Source organism: Pelodiscus sinensis, chromosome 6 (genome assembly GCF_052426305.1).
Source record: "Pelodiscus sinensis isolate ZL-2025 chromosome 6, ASM5242630v1, whole genome shotgun sequence".
Lineage (NCBI taxonomy): Eukaryota > Metazoa > Chordata > Testudines > Trionychidae > Pelodiscus > Pelodiscus sinensis.
Window position 1 is genome coordinate 10997514 of NC_143057.1, and position 16948 is coordinate 11014461.

The 16948-nt window shown below is 44.9% G+C and overlaps 1 protein-coding gene across 1 annotated transcript; it reads right to left on the bottom strand.

The window, feature by feature from the left end:
• Nucleotides 1–5974: 5974 nt before the first annotated feature.
• Nucleotides 5975–15679, bottom strand: GNG10 (G protein subunit gamma 10). The gene is made up of 3 exons (XM_075931427.2): nt 15243–15679; nt 10433–10564; nt 5975–6953 (listed from the first exon to the last, which is right to left on the bottom strand). Exons 1-2 carry the CDS (start codon nt 15321–15323, stop codon nt 10439–10441), a joined length of 207 nt encoding a protein of 68 aa, XP_075787542.1. The 5' UTR covers nt 15324–15679; the 3' UTR covers nt 5975–6953; nt 10433–10438.
• Nucleotides 15680–16948: the final 1269 nt, after the last annotated feature.

Below are 16948 nucleotides of genomic sequence, written 5' to 3' on the forward strand. Positions count from 1 at the left end.
GCAGGGGAGAGAACACCAGCAGAAGGGCTGGGGAAGGGGGAGTTGCGGGGAGGGCGCACAGGAGGGGGATGGCCAGCCGGAGGGACACACGGGCGGAAGGGGGCGCACTCACGAAGGCGAAGAAGAGGTCGATGAGCGCAGCTTCACTAGCTGCAGCCGCCCCACACTGCCCTCCAGGAAGCACCCCAGCAGGGACCGCTCCTCGGGCTGCCCACGCAGAGCTCCCAGCGCTCCGGGGTCAGGTGCAGGCTCTGAGCAGCCGGGCGCGGGGCTCCTAGATTGGGGCAGCTTCCGCTGTCTCCACCATGGCCGCGGCCTTCCCCGCCGGGCTCAGCTTCACCAGCCGCGGCTGCCCTGTGCCAGAGCCAGGCACCTCGCCCTCCGAGCGCCGCAGGGCCAGGTGCAGGCTCTGAGCAGCTGGACACAGGGCTCCCAGCTCCAGGCATCCTCCGCAGGGCTCCCTGCCGGCCTGCTCCTCCTGTGGGCCAGAATGCCGCCCCCTGGCAATGTGCTGCCCCAAGCACCTGTTTGTTTTGCTGGTGCCTAGAGCCTACCCTGACCCGGAACATTTTCTTCCTCACATTCAGCCGAACTGCCCCCTGTCTCAGTTTCATCCTACTGCTCCTAGCAGTGCTATTTCCATCCTTCACTATGATGTATTGCCTTAGTGTTTGCACCCTTTAAGCATTTGTAAGTTGTCACGAGCCCTCCGACTGCCTACATCTTTTGTTTCCAAACTTCCTCCAGTTTGTCTCTTTGTAATACACATCCCAGCATGAACACAATATTCCAGGTGCCAGTGGCCTGAAGCCACAGAAAGGAACACTATTATTACTGCCTCTGCACGTGGGAGTCCAAAATTGCACTGGCCATTCTTCTGCCATATCATTTTACAAACTTGTGTATTTTTATTAGGTGTATGACAGTGGTGCCAACCAAGAACAAGGCCCCATTGTGCTAGGCAGTACACAGGGTAAAGTCCCTGTCCCAACGAGCTTATCATCGGAGCAGGCAAGTCAGCCAAAGGATAAGGTAAAGGCAGACAGCCTCATCCAAAGTCCATTGCAGTTAACAGGGACTTTCCAGGCCCTGAGTGTAATGGTTTGTAAACATATTAGTGCCAAGATTATTTTTAGAGGGGGAGCAAGTGCCTGTTCAGTATCAGTACCACAAGTAATTTCCTTCATTTTGTATTCCAAGGTTGTCCATGATATTCTCTTCCCCAGCCCAATATATTAATTTACAATTTTCTCCATTTTTGTACTGCTCTATTTTTTTCTTTCTAGGTTTTTTAATATCCTTAGATCACATTATATTGTTTCTATATTTCTTCTAGTTTTTCTAGAAAGTCCCATTTTCATATCACCAGCAAATTATGTTTACATTTTTACTTCCTTTTCTAGAGATTAACCAAGGGTATGTCTACACTGCATTCCTCTTTCGAGAGAGAAATACAAATGCAGTCAAGCAAAATTGCAAATGAATTGCGGATTTGAATTTCCCACTCTTCATTTGCATAATGGCGTCCGGGCACTTTTTCAAAATACCCTATTTCGACACCCCCCCCCCCCCCCCCGCTGTTTAGAGGTAGGTATTTTGAAAAAACCCCACCTTCTTTTGAAATAACCCTTACTCCTTAATAAACGAGGTTTAAGGGTTATTTCAAAAGAAGGGTGTTTTTAAAAATAACCACGTCTAGACTGCAGGATTTTTTTCTAAATAGGGTATTTCGAAAAAGCGCCCGGACGCCATTATGCAAATGAAGTGCAGGAAATTCAAATCCGCACTTCGTTTGCAATTTTGTTCGGCTGCTTTTGCATTTCTCTCTCAAAAGAGGAATGCAGTGTAGACATACTCCAAGAGATCGAGCTGGACTCAGCACAGTAAAATATGAGACACCTTTTCCTGACCCAATACATCTTATTTTGTTTTTAGCCCTTCGGTCATTTCACAGCAAGATAGAAATACTCTCTCTTTCTCTCTCTTAACCTTCCAAAAGTCTAGGTTCAGAAGTCTTGGATAGGCTCACACTGGAGGCTTGAAACTCAAGAGTCAGAATGAGACATCCAGCACAGAATAATAAGGTGTCATTTTCCCTTTTTCCTACTGCTGCATACCCCACTTGTTACTCTTTTACCACTGAAAACTTTCTGGGACAATGACTGTCTTTATTTTTATGGACTTTTTAGTGTTCAGTCCAATATCAGTGCTAAACAAATAGTAAAACACTAGAAGACTTACCTGGGGTTGCCCAGGTCTTTCAGGGTAGAGGGCTGAGGGTTTGGCAGGTGCAGAAGTCAGGGCAGGGGCTTGGGGACTTTGGGGATGACAACAGGCTCAGGGCAGGGGTGTGCAGGAGTTGGAGCAGGGGGTGGAGGTCTCAGGGAAAGGAGTGGGGGTGCAGGAGTCAGGGCAGGGGGTTTGGAGGTCCAGGGGGGCTCTGGCAGGGAATGGTGGCAGCCAGTAGCTGCTCACTGGGGCCAGCCCATGGTGGCTGGGGCCACAAAGCTTGTGTACCAGTTGCTCCCCTGAGCCAGTCTGGGACTGTGGGGGCCACACTGAGTGGCCAGCATTTGCTCTCCCGGGACAATGGAGGCTGAGCTGGCCAGCCAGCAGCTGCTCACCCGGGTCGGGGGCAGTTACTGCCCCCTGTGGTAACTCTGGGGTATAACTGTCATCTGTGTTTGCTGCTCCCTGGGGTCACTCTCTGTGGTATAATTGTCCGTTATCACACCCCTCCCTTTCTATTTGATGAGAACAATCACATTCCAGCATATCCCATTTTCCTGGCACAATCGAACCCTGACCTTGCTTTAAGCTATGATAAGAGGAAGCTGCCTACCAAATGTGGTGGTCCTTGCTCTTACCATATAGGAGGAGTTTTTGAACAAAGATTCACAGATGGATGGTCACACAGACAGATGCACAATCTCAAATATATAGTATATTATAACATCAAACATACCCTCAGGTGCTATACAAGAAGGAAGACTCAGGTCTCTGTCCCAAGGAATTACAGTACAGATATAAGTAGATGATTAACAAATTATGAAGGAAAAACGGAATATAATAAAGAGCAAGTGATTAAACTGTGAAGTTTAAAAGAGATATTATTTTTGAAAGAATCATCAACATGTAAAGCAATTGCCAACAATGAAAGCTTTTTCCATAAAGAAAATGAGTCATCTGTGGTCTTTGACAGCCACAGAGATCCTTCAGCGCCTGCAAGCATCACTCTCCTAACATTTTGTGTGGCTTCTGGTGGATTCTCCATCGCTGGCAATTTCTAAATCAAGATTGGTTGTTTCTGTGACAAGATCTACTCCAGTTCATACAGGAATGATCTGAGGGCAGTTCTCTGCCTTGTGTTCTGCAGGAAGTCTGGAGAATACAGACCTTTCTGGCCTCACTATACATTTGTGGGTAGAGAGAGGAGTTTCCAGCAGAGGCATTAGCTGTCACTGCTGGTTCCAACAGAAGATGACAAAGAGGTGTGGCATTCTTCATCTGAAAAGTTGACATCTGTGAACATTTGGTGGTTAAAACAGCTATAATGTTGGAAAGACATATGGATCAGGCTGACTGATGTAATTCCCTTATGCAGGAATGGGTGTGTAGCAATATGTGGTTTGCAGAGGAACGTAAATTATCTCTAGAATGTTGGTGTTTGTACTGTGACCTCTGGTTTTGATTATTTAATTTTTTAGATCCTAAAATGTTTAAAGTGTAATGTAATACCTGGGCCAGAGGGAACAGATGTTGCTTGTATTTGCAGTTAAAAATCATCACAATGGTAAGCTTTCACCACATGCATATTCTTTATTTAGGCACAATAAATAACACCACCAAAGACAGCAGTTTTCAAGAGGAAAATAGGATCTTGGCTCTGAAATTAGAATTTTTAAAAATAAATATGCTGAATGATCTCCCAGTCCATCCCTTACAGTAAAAATGCTACTTTTAACTTAAAATAGCATCCAAAATTGTTGTTTTGCAAGTTATCTGAGGAGGATTTAAAAAATAGTTTTCGCTTGCAACATTCAAAATCATTGTCTTCTGTGGAACACAAATAAACCACCTTCCCTCTACATTACCCTGAATAAGAGGTTGATTTAAATAGAAATTGCAGTCCAATCACTATTTTAGCCCATTTTTGTGGTCACTTGACCAAACCACTTTTTATTTGCATCATAGATTTGGAAGTGTTTTTGAAGATTCTTCCCCAAATTGTTAATCTCAGGAATCTGTTGCTTAAGTGGAAGAATACAGCGCTGCAAAAACTGTTGTAGATAACCACAAGGGTAAAAATACTGGTTCTGCTCTCTGGTTTGTATTTATCCTTTCACACATACAAACCCTTAGATCAGGGATCTCAAACAACCAGCCCATGGGCCATCCCCAGCCAGAGTGAGTGTGCAATAGGTTGTGTTGCACTGCAGCTCCTGCAATCATTGGCCACGTGCACCAGGCCCCCATGATCCCTGAAGCTGCATTCTTGAGGACGGGGAGAGGGGGAATGAGACACAGCAATGGCGGAAAGGGGTCAGGCTTGGGGGCCAGTAACAGACACAGCTTCCCTTCTTTGAGAGGCCCAGACCAAACTGCATAATCACTCTAGCTGGGGAAGGCCTGCAGGCCAGGAGTTTGAGACCCCTAACAGACCAAATCTTTAAATGGAACCATACAAGAAAATTTAGGCAGTACAGAACACCGACGAAGAACTTATAGTGGACAACTTTTAAAGAGCTACGGTCATATACTATCTTCTAATTGCAAAGGGAGTGTAACTCGCTGCCTGTACTCATTTTATGGTGGTCCAGAAAAGAGGAAATCACAAAGCTAGCTGCTGCAACATCATATTTAAAAAGGAAAAACCCCAACACCAAGTGTTAAATTGTTTGTCTTTGGCTCTCTCTCACACATAAAAATGCTTTTAGCTTCTAAAAGAGCTATATATTTTTTTAAAAATCCCATAATGTTAATGCAGAATTCCCTTTTTTTTTTGGCAACCCATTTTGTCCAACTCATCCTTGAGGATTCTGTCTCGCTTTTTTTCCCCACTCATGCAGAAAACACGTAGGCATCACACTGCATCACCTTGCAGCCAGTACCACCAACCCTCAACCAAGCTGAATGATCACAGTTAAATGGTAGACCCAAACGATTTGTAATTTGCTTACTTCCCAAGTACATCTGAAGACTAGCAAACATCCTATCTTTTGAATAGGTTACTGGGCTGTCTCCTACAAAGAGGATGCACTGATGAGGAAGGAAGTGATAGACTGGGATTCTAGAAATGTGGGTCCATCACAAACTCCTTTCTTTGGGCAAGTCATTCCCCTTCCCCCCCCCCGCCCCCCGGGTCTCAGAGATCCATCTGCATAACGGGGGTCCCTACACTGCAGTATCATTGTAAGATACAAAGCTGCCCTAAAATGGATAAGAACAGAAAGTATAATGGTTGGGAGTGGAAAGAAGGATATCTCCTTTTATTCTGTAGGAGGAGGCAGAGTTCACACCAGTAGGGCATAAACACAGGCACTAAACTATTATAATCTCCCCATATACCTCACCAGAATGAGGATATCTGTGATTTAGGGTGACATTTTCAAAGCTGCTTGTGTGATACGGATGCCCAGTTCTCACTTACGTTAATGGGGAATGAGTGTTCATATCCCCATATCCCCTTTGAAAATATCATCATAAGGAATCATACACACTTTTATATGAAATGCTCTGTGCACATTTTTTCATATATGATGCCTTCCCTTGTTCACACAAAGAAATTAAACACTAACTATTGCTTTTCTATAAACAGGAGACAAACCTTTCTGGATTCCTGAAGTAATCTTTGCATCCCTAAAAGCCATATAATTCACCAGCCCACCTTCCCATGTCCAAATCAGAACAACCTCCTAAGAAGTGGACTACAAACAGATTTCCTCCTCCTTATAATAAAAAAAGAGGTCAAAGGCAGTGTGGAAAGGAATTTTATTTTCAAGCTTCTAAAAGATTATTACAAACACTGGAGAGTAAACAAAATGAAAAACTATTAAAAATAAGCAGTGTCCTTGTAAAAGTGCTCTATAAAAAACTGAAGGCACACAAACAACATTATACACTCCTCACTTCTAGAGGCCTAATGAATTGGATATTTCAAGCCTCGATAATTCTGTGTGAGAACTCATTTTGCATTCATGTGTTCTTAGTGATCCGTGAATATTGTTAATCATATTTTAAACATCTGTTAAGAAAATTCCAATAAAGCAATATCCTGAGAAGGACAAATAAGAAAGACAGTGAACACTGGACATTCTGTATTGAATGTGCCATAAGAATCAAGTCAGTGTTACACACTGCATCAGGCAATTTCTATAAAAGACATCAAATACTGATTTAAAGGCAGCTGAAAAGCAGTCTGAGTTAGCTCACAACAAGTCTTAAAAACTATAAAAATAAAAACAAAACACCAAACCTTTCCATTTGGCAACACTGTACTCTTACTAAAAACCAAGCTCTTGTGCATTTTAACATGTACTTTGTGAGTGTCTGTTTAGAAAATGTAAATACCAAGTGTGGGTGGGAAGAAGAAGGAATTTAAGTGTGTAGAAAAATCCTTCATCCATGCACCATTGTTACTAAGGAAAAATTTATTTGGTAAAATTAAAATACTTTTCTTTTCTAAAATGTAAACACCTCATATTTAAATAAACTTGTGTAATAACTATGGAAATAGTGTTAATTCAGTGATTAAGAGTGCTTTCTCATATAAAATACTTTACAAATATTAGCAAAAGATCTAGTGAACTACTGATACATTAGAACAAATTGATAAGCATCTAGGCAATTGTTTTGGCCACAGGAAAAGTAGGGCACAGAGATAGTGTTTTCTTGAGAAGGAAAGGCAGCTGTTATTCATTTCATGCTTGAAGAGAACTCTCCACAGACCTTCCCTACAAAAGGAAAAAGAGTTTTATTAAAAACGGTCTTTGCCTTTTTTCTTTAATAAATTCTTCTCACAAGCTGTAACACAGAAACCTTTTCACTGTGGGTTAGGTTAAATGTGCTATTGATGGGTGTTAGCTTCCTGGAATACTGTCCCCATTATTTTATACTTATAGACCAGTAACAAAAGTGCTATGAAATATTGGTCTATTAGTCAAAGAAGAAAAACACAAAATCCAGAACCCATTTATGTACTTCTTGAATTCTTGTAATAAATCATCTCTTTGACTTTTATTCCTCAAACACAAGAAAAATCCTGCAACTTTTCAGACCAAGGAAGCCTTATGATCCTTTATTTCTTAACTCAGACAGAGTCAAATCCAGGAAACACATATACTCAAGTAGAATAGAAGCACCATAAAAGGAAGAACATGAAAGAGTCACTGTCATCTCAAATATCTAATTTGCCAGACCATTTTGTCTATTACAGTTAAAGACAGCCCCTAAGATTACGTAACAAAGAAAAAATATATTTTGTAAAATATAAAATATATCTGATTGTGCATTTGGCAGGATTTTGAGCAAAAAGTGACGTTTTCTCCCAGTCAGCCTCCCTCTTCCGCACAGCTCCACAGAGGTGCATTGACTGAATGGTGACAGTCACAGGTAGGAATGTAATAGTATAGTTGATTAACCGATAAGCAGGTTCATAGCAGGCCAACAGCCCAGCTCAGTTCTGGCTCACACCGGGTCCAGAATCTACTCCTGCTGTGGCTCTGTATTTAAAGTGTATTAGGAGCCTGGCAGGCAGGCGTTCTGGCTCGTGCTGGCTTAGATAGGGGCTGCAGCCACCCCACATTGCTGACTATCAGAGGCAGCAGCATTGGGCAACAGGTAGCCAGTCCACAAGGGGAAGTGTTTTTTAAACCAGCCTGACACCCTTCACTGCTGCCTCTGATAGAGCAGCTGCTGGCCCCACTCCTGGGGACTATAGAGGAGTCAACTAACCAATAAGAATTCACAAGGTTACTCGACTATTCAATTAATGGATATTTAACATCCCTAGTTACAGGTTGAGTCTTGCTCAGTCTCATACTGAAAGGCCACCTCCGGTTCACCAAACTGTAAAATGGGACCTGATCCACAGGGTTAGAGTAACCAAATGTGGTCAGACATGGTTCTGACTATACCACTCCCTGGTGTATCACTGGCTATGAACCTGATGTGCCTTATCCACATCAGCCTGATGAATCAGTGGCTCCAGGAACTGACACACAACTCCAACAGAGGAAAAAAAACCCACATTTTAAAAAAGTTGGAATATGTGATTTTTAAACCCATAACATTTAGCAGGGGGACAAACGAACCATGTATATTGAAGAGATTTCAAGTTGACAGTGTCCTCTAACAAAGAGCAAGTTAATGGGCCTGTCATCATTCCTCCTTGTTGTGGTAATATAGTCACCCTTCCTAACAGGAGTTATTACTTTATTTGTCACTTTTAAAAAATTATGAGGATGGCTGCTCCGCCATTAAACATAATGACTGTGCTATGTAAGATTTGTAGGCAAGAGACAGGGGCTTGATTCTGCAAAGACTTACTCACATCCTTGAAGTACCAGAGCTGTCCCTATGGTCAGGAATAAACACACAGGTGAGAACGCCTTTGCAGGATTGGACCCGAATGATTTTTCTATGCTCGATTTTTTTTTAACATTCCCCGCTGGTACTACTAGCAGTGCTGGCGATGCAGGGAGCATTAGGATAGACAGTATTCAAGTTCCTGCAAATGAGTGAACCACATTTTAAACCTGCTCTGAGCAAGTCTAACCAATGACAGTGGTTGCCAGTCTACACCAGACCCTCCGTTGCGGGCATTTCTCATGGAGCTGCGCCAGCTGTAACAATGGTGGGGAAAAGCCTAGTTGTATACACAACTGCAATACACTATGGCTGTGTCTACACTGGGCCACTTATTCTGGAAAAGCAGCCGCTTTTCCGGAATAACTTGAAAGCTGTCTACCCTGGCCGCTTGCTTTTCTGGAAAAGCAATGGCGGTCTACTGTAAAATTGTCAGTGCTTTTCCGGAAAAACTATGCTGCTCCCGTTTGGGCAAAAGTCCTTTTCCGGAAAAACTATTCCGGAAAAGGGCCAGTGTAGACAGCACAGTAGTCTTTTCCGCAAAAAAGCCCCAATCGCGAAAATGACGATCGGGGCTTTTTTCCGGAAAAGCACGTCTACATTGGCCACGGATGCTTTTCCGGAAAAAGGGCTTTTCTGGAAAAAGGGCTTTTCCGGAAAAGCATTCTGCCAATGTAGATGCTCTTTTTCCAGAAATACTTATAACGGAAAACTGTTCCGTTTTAAGCATTTCCGGAAAAGGGTGCCAATGTAGACACAGCCTACGCGAGTTGAAAAGTGTTGTAATAAGTAGAGAATTACTTAAATCAAACTTTGTGCAGCCTTTTTTGGGGACTTTGGCAGTTAACTAAACTAATCACTACCAGGTTAATCAAGAGCTGAAGAGAACTAAAAGGTGTTGGGGTATCAGGAAAAACTGTATGTTTGAAGTAAGCTGTAAGAAATGGCACTAAACATTTTAAATACCATGCTTAAGTTAATTAGAAACTGGATAATCTATTACTGGTCAACAGAATCAAACATGTATGCACAGTCAATCCTTCTCTACATTTCCTTCCTTTCCCCAAATAACTAATCTTCTAAAAGGGAACCTGATCAATTCATCACAAATGCAACATCTGCTGGAAGAAAACACCCCGTGAAATTATTTCTTAGACAATATTCATTCCTAAACCATTGTGAATGTAATGTGAAAGCCATACGGGGTTGTAAACATAAGGAGATGACTCAACTGTGGGAGAACAGAAGGCTTCTAGGAACTGGGGACCTCAGTGGCCATGTTGGGTAATTCTCCATTCTCCCCTGAAGGGACAATTTCCTACCCTCATGTGGAAGTAGCTGTCTTTTCACTGGTAACTGCCGATGGAGGAATGGGAATTGTGAGAATCGCTGAGCAAAACCAATCTGCAATTAGAATGGGAAAAGATAAAAGCTAACTTGGAAGCGTGCCATCAACGCCTGCTGCCTTTGATCTCTACTCCCTTCCTAGACTCTAAAATGAAGAAGGGTCTTATCTGAAGTGCAGTGTATCAAACCGATTACACTCCCAACATCCTGCTGTTGCTGAACACTCATTTCAAAAATAGCTACAGACGTTGTATCTGCCAACATGCTAAAGAAAAAAGGAGGGATGTCCGGAGAGAGAAATATGTTTTAACTCCAGTGCCCTGAGGGACTAGGACGTCTATTTTGGAAGGCCAGAGTAGACAAAAGGAAGCACTTTGCTACAGGAGAGGTATTGTTAGTGTGTATGTGAGAGACAGGAAGAGAACCCAATGGAAACATGTCATTTCAAGGGATTGACATTTACAGCTTATCGCACATATGACTTCTTTTGCTACCATACCTGACTTCAGAGTAAAGCACAGGATCTAGGCTCCCGGAAAGGATTACTCCCAGCAGGAATTCCTATTAGCAGGGCATCTTTGCAGGCGTTCTGCATACAATACTGCTGAAGTTCTGCGGCTGCCTGAGAGACCTGTAGAAGGAAAAAGAAACACCCTTACAAAGGGGAAACCAGTTCATTCCCTGATATCTACTCATTAATGCTGCTCCCAAAGCAAAAAAAGCTGATTAAGGTAACGCAGATTCAGATGCCCAAAGCCCTGAGGAGGCAAAGGCTATTTTACATCAGTATTTTCAATGCTGAGCTGCAGCAGCGTGTAGAACGAAGGTATTAGTGCCACAGAATTCAGTCCCAATGTATCACGGAGCAGTTCTGTTTTCTTGTGTACTTTAGTACAAATAATCACATAGCAACGTACACAATGCTTTCCACCATGGAAAACATCCTTCCTGTCCCAAAGAGCTTAAGTGCTAAACAAGAAAATATATCAGGCAAGACATAGGAAGAGAGCAGCAGCAGCTATCTATGCTCACAGACTCTAGCTCTCCTGCTCTTTGAAGCCCCAGCACTCCCAAAAGAAGGGATTTGGGGATTTATTTTCTGGACTGAGGACAGTGACCCCAGCATTCACATTTTCCAAACCCACAATTGCCACAAATAGACCATCCATCCTTGAGGCACAGTGAGGTTGCTGCCAATCTCAGACTGTCAGATCCAGCAACATTCCCATGCACGTGGTGTGATGTGTCTCCACTCTCTTACTCAGTCCCCTTTTTGGGGTCTACTTCAGGTGTGGCCAACCTGAGCCTGAGAAGGAGCCACAGTTTAGCTATGTCCATTGCAGAAGAGCTACAGTAATTTGTCAGCAGTCTCCATCAGGTGCCTCCTCTCCCATCTCCAGTATCTTTTGCCCACCAGCAGCCCCACCGATCAGCGCCTGCTCTTCCTTCCCCACGCCTCCTGCCCATTGCAATCAGCTTTTTCACGGCACTCAGGAGGCTCTGTGGGGAAGGGAAGGAGTGAGGGTGCAATACGCTTTGAGGAGGTGGAGCCAGGAGTTGAGCACTGGAAAGCTGGCACCTGTAGCGGCAGACCCAGAGTCAGTGCCTGAGCAAGGAGCCACATATTAACTTCAGAAGAGCCACAGGTGGCTCTAGAGCCACAGGTTGGCCACCCCTGGTCTACTTGTTCTGTCCGTTGTCAGCCACCGCTCCCCCGCAATATTTATTGTTCTGAATATCTCATCCCACCACGCTATGTTCAGAGCCTCAGAGATACTTGAGGCAGCCTCTACCAACAGGCAATAGTAGAAGAGACTCTGCATCACAGTAGAAGTAGACTGGCTAATTGCCATTTTCCCTGACAGCACAGCCTCCCCTTCTGGAATGCCTAAACTGGGGTCTCTTTCCTGGTCCCTGCCTGGGACTGGACCCATCCTTTCTGAGCCACACCAGTCTCTGGATGGCACCACCAGTCACTACTGAGAAGCATGAAAACTGGACCCTTTCCTATTCGGTGACCATGCACTCACGTAGCTAATAAGAGTATTAAGTACCCTATGCCAATACCAAAGCACAGAAGATAAGGGCAGGGCTACAAAGTGCTCTGCCGTGGAGTGATTGGCAAAGTGTCCCCTGGATACGCCCGTTTGTACAGTGCTCAGCACCACTTTGCCGGGCAAACTTTGCAGCCAGCCACTGAGCAAGCAGTCATGCATATCCTGCTGCTATTGATAACTATATCCAAAGGAGATGCACACCTTGCATGCAGCATCTGTGCAGTAACAGTCTACATGATACAGGTCAGTACTGTTCATTGACCATCTGCCATTATTGCTTGTGCACTCTCCATGTAAACCAATTGTACTCTATTTCTCCCTCATTCCCTAATCAGCAGATGGCAGTAAATGTGCTCAGCCTAGCAGACTCCCTTGTGCAGGTCCCTTTGCATAGGTATCACTTTCCCAGAGGAGGAGCTTGGTCTGAAATTGCTCCCTGGGCACTCATCTGGAGAGGAGAGCAACAACCCTACCAGGTTGTGCAATCAAGAGGGTAGATTTCCCTCTGATAATTCCTCACATATTCAGAGCATCCAGAAGACAGCACAATGTTCTCCAACACAGCATCCAGCTCAGCACCTTTTAAAATCCCCCAGCATGTTGCTACATCTCATTTATGCTAAGAAGCTCACATTTTACTGCGTTGTGATCAAATGATCTCGCTAAGAGAAATTTTGTCTGATTTTTTTTTAAAAGTCCAACAAAATCAGAGATCCCAATAAACCACCCAAACTTCTTCAAACAAAGAACAAGACGGAAAATTTCTGCCTGACAGGTGAATGTTACTGAGAGTAAAAACAGAACATTAGAATGGAAATGCTTAGGTACCCTTAGCTGTAATACAGTAGAACTCTGCACATTTCTACTACAGTAAAACTCTGATAGTCCGGCATCCAACTGTTCAGCAGTCCTGATACTCCAGCATCAAAATGCCAAGCGCTCCTGACCAGCTGATTAAAAAGTCTAATCTGATGAAGCAAAAGGTTAGGCGGCGGAGTGGGATTGTGTTACAGTATGGAGAAGAGCATTTTGCTTCAGCTAAGGAGAGGGGAGGAGGAGGAGGATCAGGTTACAGCAGGGAGGAGAGAGACAGGAAGAGGAAAGGGGAGGGGAGAAGGAGGGAGATTGTGTCCTGGCCAGCTGTTAAGCCGTACAGCTGTACTGGACCTCCCGATTCTCCGGCAAATCTGATAATCCGGCACCACGTAGGTCCAAAAGGTGCCGGATTATCGGAAGTCTACTGTATTTGTTGACAGGCTATTAACTGCAGACTCCTAAATGTAATGCATGAACATGCAAGCAAACGAATGATAAACTATAATCCCTGTTACTCAATCACAGGCTAGAGGTACTTTGTCATTTTAACTAATATTGCTTAATTTTAATTATGGATGAGCATTATTAGTAAATGTATTGGAGAGAATGGTGCATAGATGTCAACCAAACATGCTACTTTCTTCATGTAATTGTGCAGGTCAGGGAGTTATGCATTTGCTGCTTTCACTCCAAAGCAGATGAACACAAATTCAGAAACAACAAAGACTAGATTTTTCTATTTATAAAATAGTCGGCTTAGTGTCTACAATTTAAAGTATTGAAGATGTATTCAAATCCAATCTCAAGGTAAGCCTGTGTTTTATGAATTAGGTAGGGTAAGGCTGGAGTGATGAGAGAGGAAGAAAATCCTGGATGCAAATTAATTTGACTTTTATTGTTTTAGACTCTGAACCAATGTTGGACTTCTCCTTTAACAAAGCAACTGTAGAACATGGAATGTTAAAATAATCACTACAAAGAGTCACTTTTATTGTTGGCAGAATTTTATAGAAGAAATAATGATAAAAACAAATGCATCTAGAAATTGGCAGGCCTCATTACCACTTCTCTATGCAAGTCTAATTGGAAGTAGGTGAGCTCAACAAGTTGAGGCCTACATTATCTTGTTTGTGGATCAGCAGAAATAATTAACAAGGTTCTGCTACATTATTCTTTATAGCCTTTTTTTCTGGGAAATGCCCTCTTGCCACATTGATGAGCTGGATGAGCAAACATCCCCCCCCCCATGCTGCCTCCAAGGCTCAGAACCTGTCCCCAAAACTAGATCATTCAGTCCCAGTCTCCCAGGCATTTATTGAAATACTGTATCTCACACCCAGCTCCATGCAGATAACAAAAGTCAGTTGCACACACTGCTGAAGCACCTCTAGTCCCACCAGCCTTCTCCAATCTTGCACTTCCCTCCACCCTCAGGCTTGGCCTAGTCCTTGCCTACTTCTGACCTACTGAGCTGGCTCAGGAAGGGGTTGCTCTTTAACATCAAATCCTATGGAACAACAGAAATTAGGCCAATGTTAAAAAGGGCAATCAGCTTCTGGCTTTTTTTCCCCTTGCAAACCACAGATCATGGGAGTTGCTCAGCATGATGAGACTTTCATGCTGTTTGCTGCATTCTTGTAACATAAACAAAAAGCTACCACAGCTGAAAGACACTGAAGCATTTCCCAGGATCCCAGATCAGAAGGTTCCTGCCACAGACCAGCCCACCAGCCTAGGAACCAAGCTGTACCCAGAAGCAGCAACCCCCTGGGCAGACTGGTAGAACCTACAACTGCGGTACGAAGCCCCCGTTTTTTTTTTTTACCCAGCCCAAGTCATGAAGCCTTGATCACAACCCTCCAGCCCTGCCCCAAAGAGCCTGGCAGTGAGGCGAGGCTGGGGAGCACTGATCTCTGCACACGCCCACGGCAACTAAACAGAGCAGCTGCTGTGTTTGGGTCGCCCAAAGGAGCCAAGCCTGGTACCGACCAGAACCTAGACCCGTACCTGGAGTAACAGCATCCCTAGGTTCTAACTCCTGACCCCTCGCCGGGGCTTGCATATGTGGCTCCTCACCCCATCTCTGCAGACTTAGCAGCCAAAACCCCTTCCTCGCCGCTGGGTGCGACTGTCTGAGATTCGCACGGGGTGCCCAGTGCGGAAAACTGGAGGTGTAGAGGGGTTACGGCTGTTACAACAAAGCCCCTGCTATGGAGAAATCTGGCCACCGGCTGGTCGGCGCTAGCAGAGGGGTGGCTGGACCCCCAGCCTAGCGCAACTAACTTGGCTCCTTCCGCCGAAAACGGGATCCCCCCCCAAACAGAGCCACATTCCTCGCCCACTTGGTCCCTGGCCTCCGATTTAGCAGCGAGTCACCAGCGCCCAGCTCTCCCCATCCGCTGTGCGGGCAAGCCGCTCCCTGCCTGCGGCTCTCACCTTGATCCTCTCCATCCCCGCCTCCAGCTTCAGCTGCTCCACCAGCCGCTGCATGCTGCTCAGGCTGTTGTTGGAAGACATGCTGGCGGCGAGCTCGGCACCCAAGCGAGCCCAGCCCCGGGAGACGCACGGCAGCAGGAACTGAGCTCAGAGGGGGAGGAGGCGGCCCCGCGAGTCTCCAAGGAGCGGTCCCTGCCCAGAGCACCATCTAGAGGCCAGCACAGCAAGCAAAGTGCCGCTTGTCCCAGCCCTCAGGGTTGGGTCCATGCAAAGGGAGGGCCCGATCCTGCCATGCGTCCTGCGTGGCAGCCCACTTTCTGCACCGCCGCCTGTCTTCCAAAGGTCGGGACTCGGGATCATGCCATACTGGCTTCTCTTTGAGGAAGGAAAACAAAGCCAATGTGAAGAAAACGGGAGGCGTCCCTTTGTTCCACCTGCCCCACAGGCACAGTCTGAAGCACAATGTCCCAGTTGCTAGCAGCGTTGGAAGATTACTTCATCCATCCATGTGCCGTATAAGGATCCATCCACACATGTGAATCTTATAACTTCCACTGAAAGCTCCTTGAAGTCAATAGGAGTTTTTCAATTAGTTTCAGGGGTTTGGATTAGACTTTTTTGATTGTGTAGAACTGACTTTCACAGATATTTGCTCAAGTGGATCTTTTGGGGACCTGTAAATTTGGGGTAGAACCGTTGTACCAGGGTCACTAGAATTAGCTCAATTCTGCAGATAATAGTTAAACAAAAACAGAAATATTGGTACATAAATATTGTACCCAATGACCACATTTGCAAAGCCTTAATATGAATAAATGTCATACAAAATCCTAGCCGGACAGCAGCTAGAAATTGTAACTTGCAGATAAAACTTGGAAGTTCTCCCAGGTACTAATGTTCAAAAGTTACAAACTATTCTGAGGCTAAATAGACCCAATGTATCAAGAAAAATCAAACCCCTGAGAGGCAGCCAGTTACACCCAGCATATTTTAGGCATGGGTCCACTTGCTCAGATACCAGTGTCTGTTCAGAACCCCATGACAGCAGCGGTGGACAAGTGGTGGCCCGCAGCCTGCATGCAGCATGGAGTTGTCTTTGTGGCCCACAGGACATTTTATTTACTATTGCCCATGGGACAGAGTTGTCAGATTCTGCTAGTAGTTTTTTTCCTAGCTGTATTATTAAAGAAACACATACTTAAAGCCAAGGGCACATGAAGTGAGGTGGGTGCTGACTTCATACAATATTGGTTGTGAAAGACATGCGCTCCCTCTGCATCCAATCAAAGCACTGCTATGGCTCAATCGGCACACCCAGAAAATTCTAGATACACAAAACCTGTGAGGTCGAGATGGAGGGCCACTCATGTAACCTACTCACTAGCCTAGGTTGTCCATCCCTACATTAAAATCAAGTGCAAGGATCTGCCTACTCTGACCCAAATGCAGGATGAGAGTCTTATGGCTGGTTTGCACTAGCAAGTTAGGTCAGCTCATGTGGTAGGCACAAGGAGGCACGTGACCCCAAATTCAAGGGCAGCTGGGGCAAGGCGCCGGCCAGCAGCAGACAGGAGGACTAGTGGAGGAGGTGTGGTCTGGTGCCCACAACAGGGGTCTGTCTCCCTGCACTTATCTGCAATGGTGCAGTAAGTGGTGCAACAGCTCCAGCTGCATCACTTGGCGGCGGGTGGGGGCTGCCTCACACT

Excerpts from the sequence above, each read along its gene's own strand:
- GNG10 (XM_075931427.2), bottom strand. The coding sequence starts at position 15,323 with ATGTCTTCCAACAACAGCCTGAGCAGCATGCAGCGGCTGGTGGAGCAG. Across the intron at positions 10,565-15,242 it reads CGGGGATGGAGAGGATCAAG|GTCTCTCAGGCAGCCGCAGA; the intron begins GTGAGAGCCGCA and ends TTCCTTCTACAG.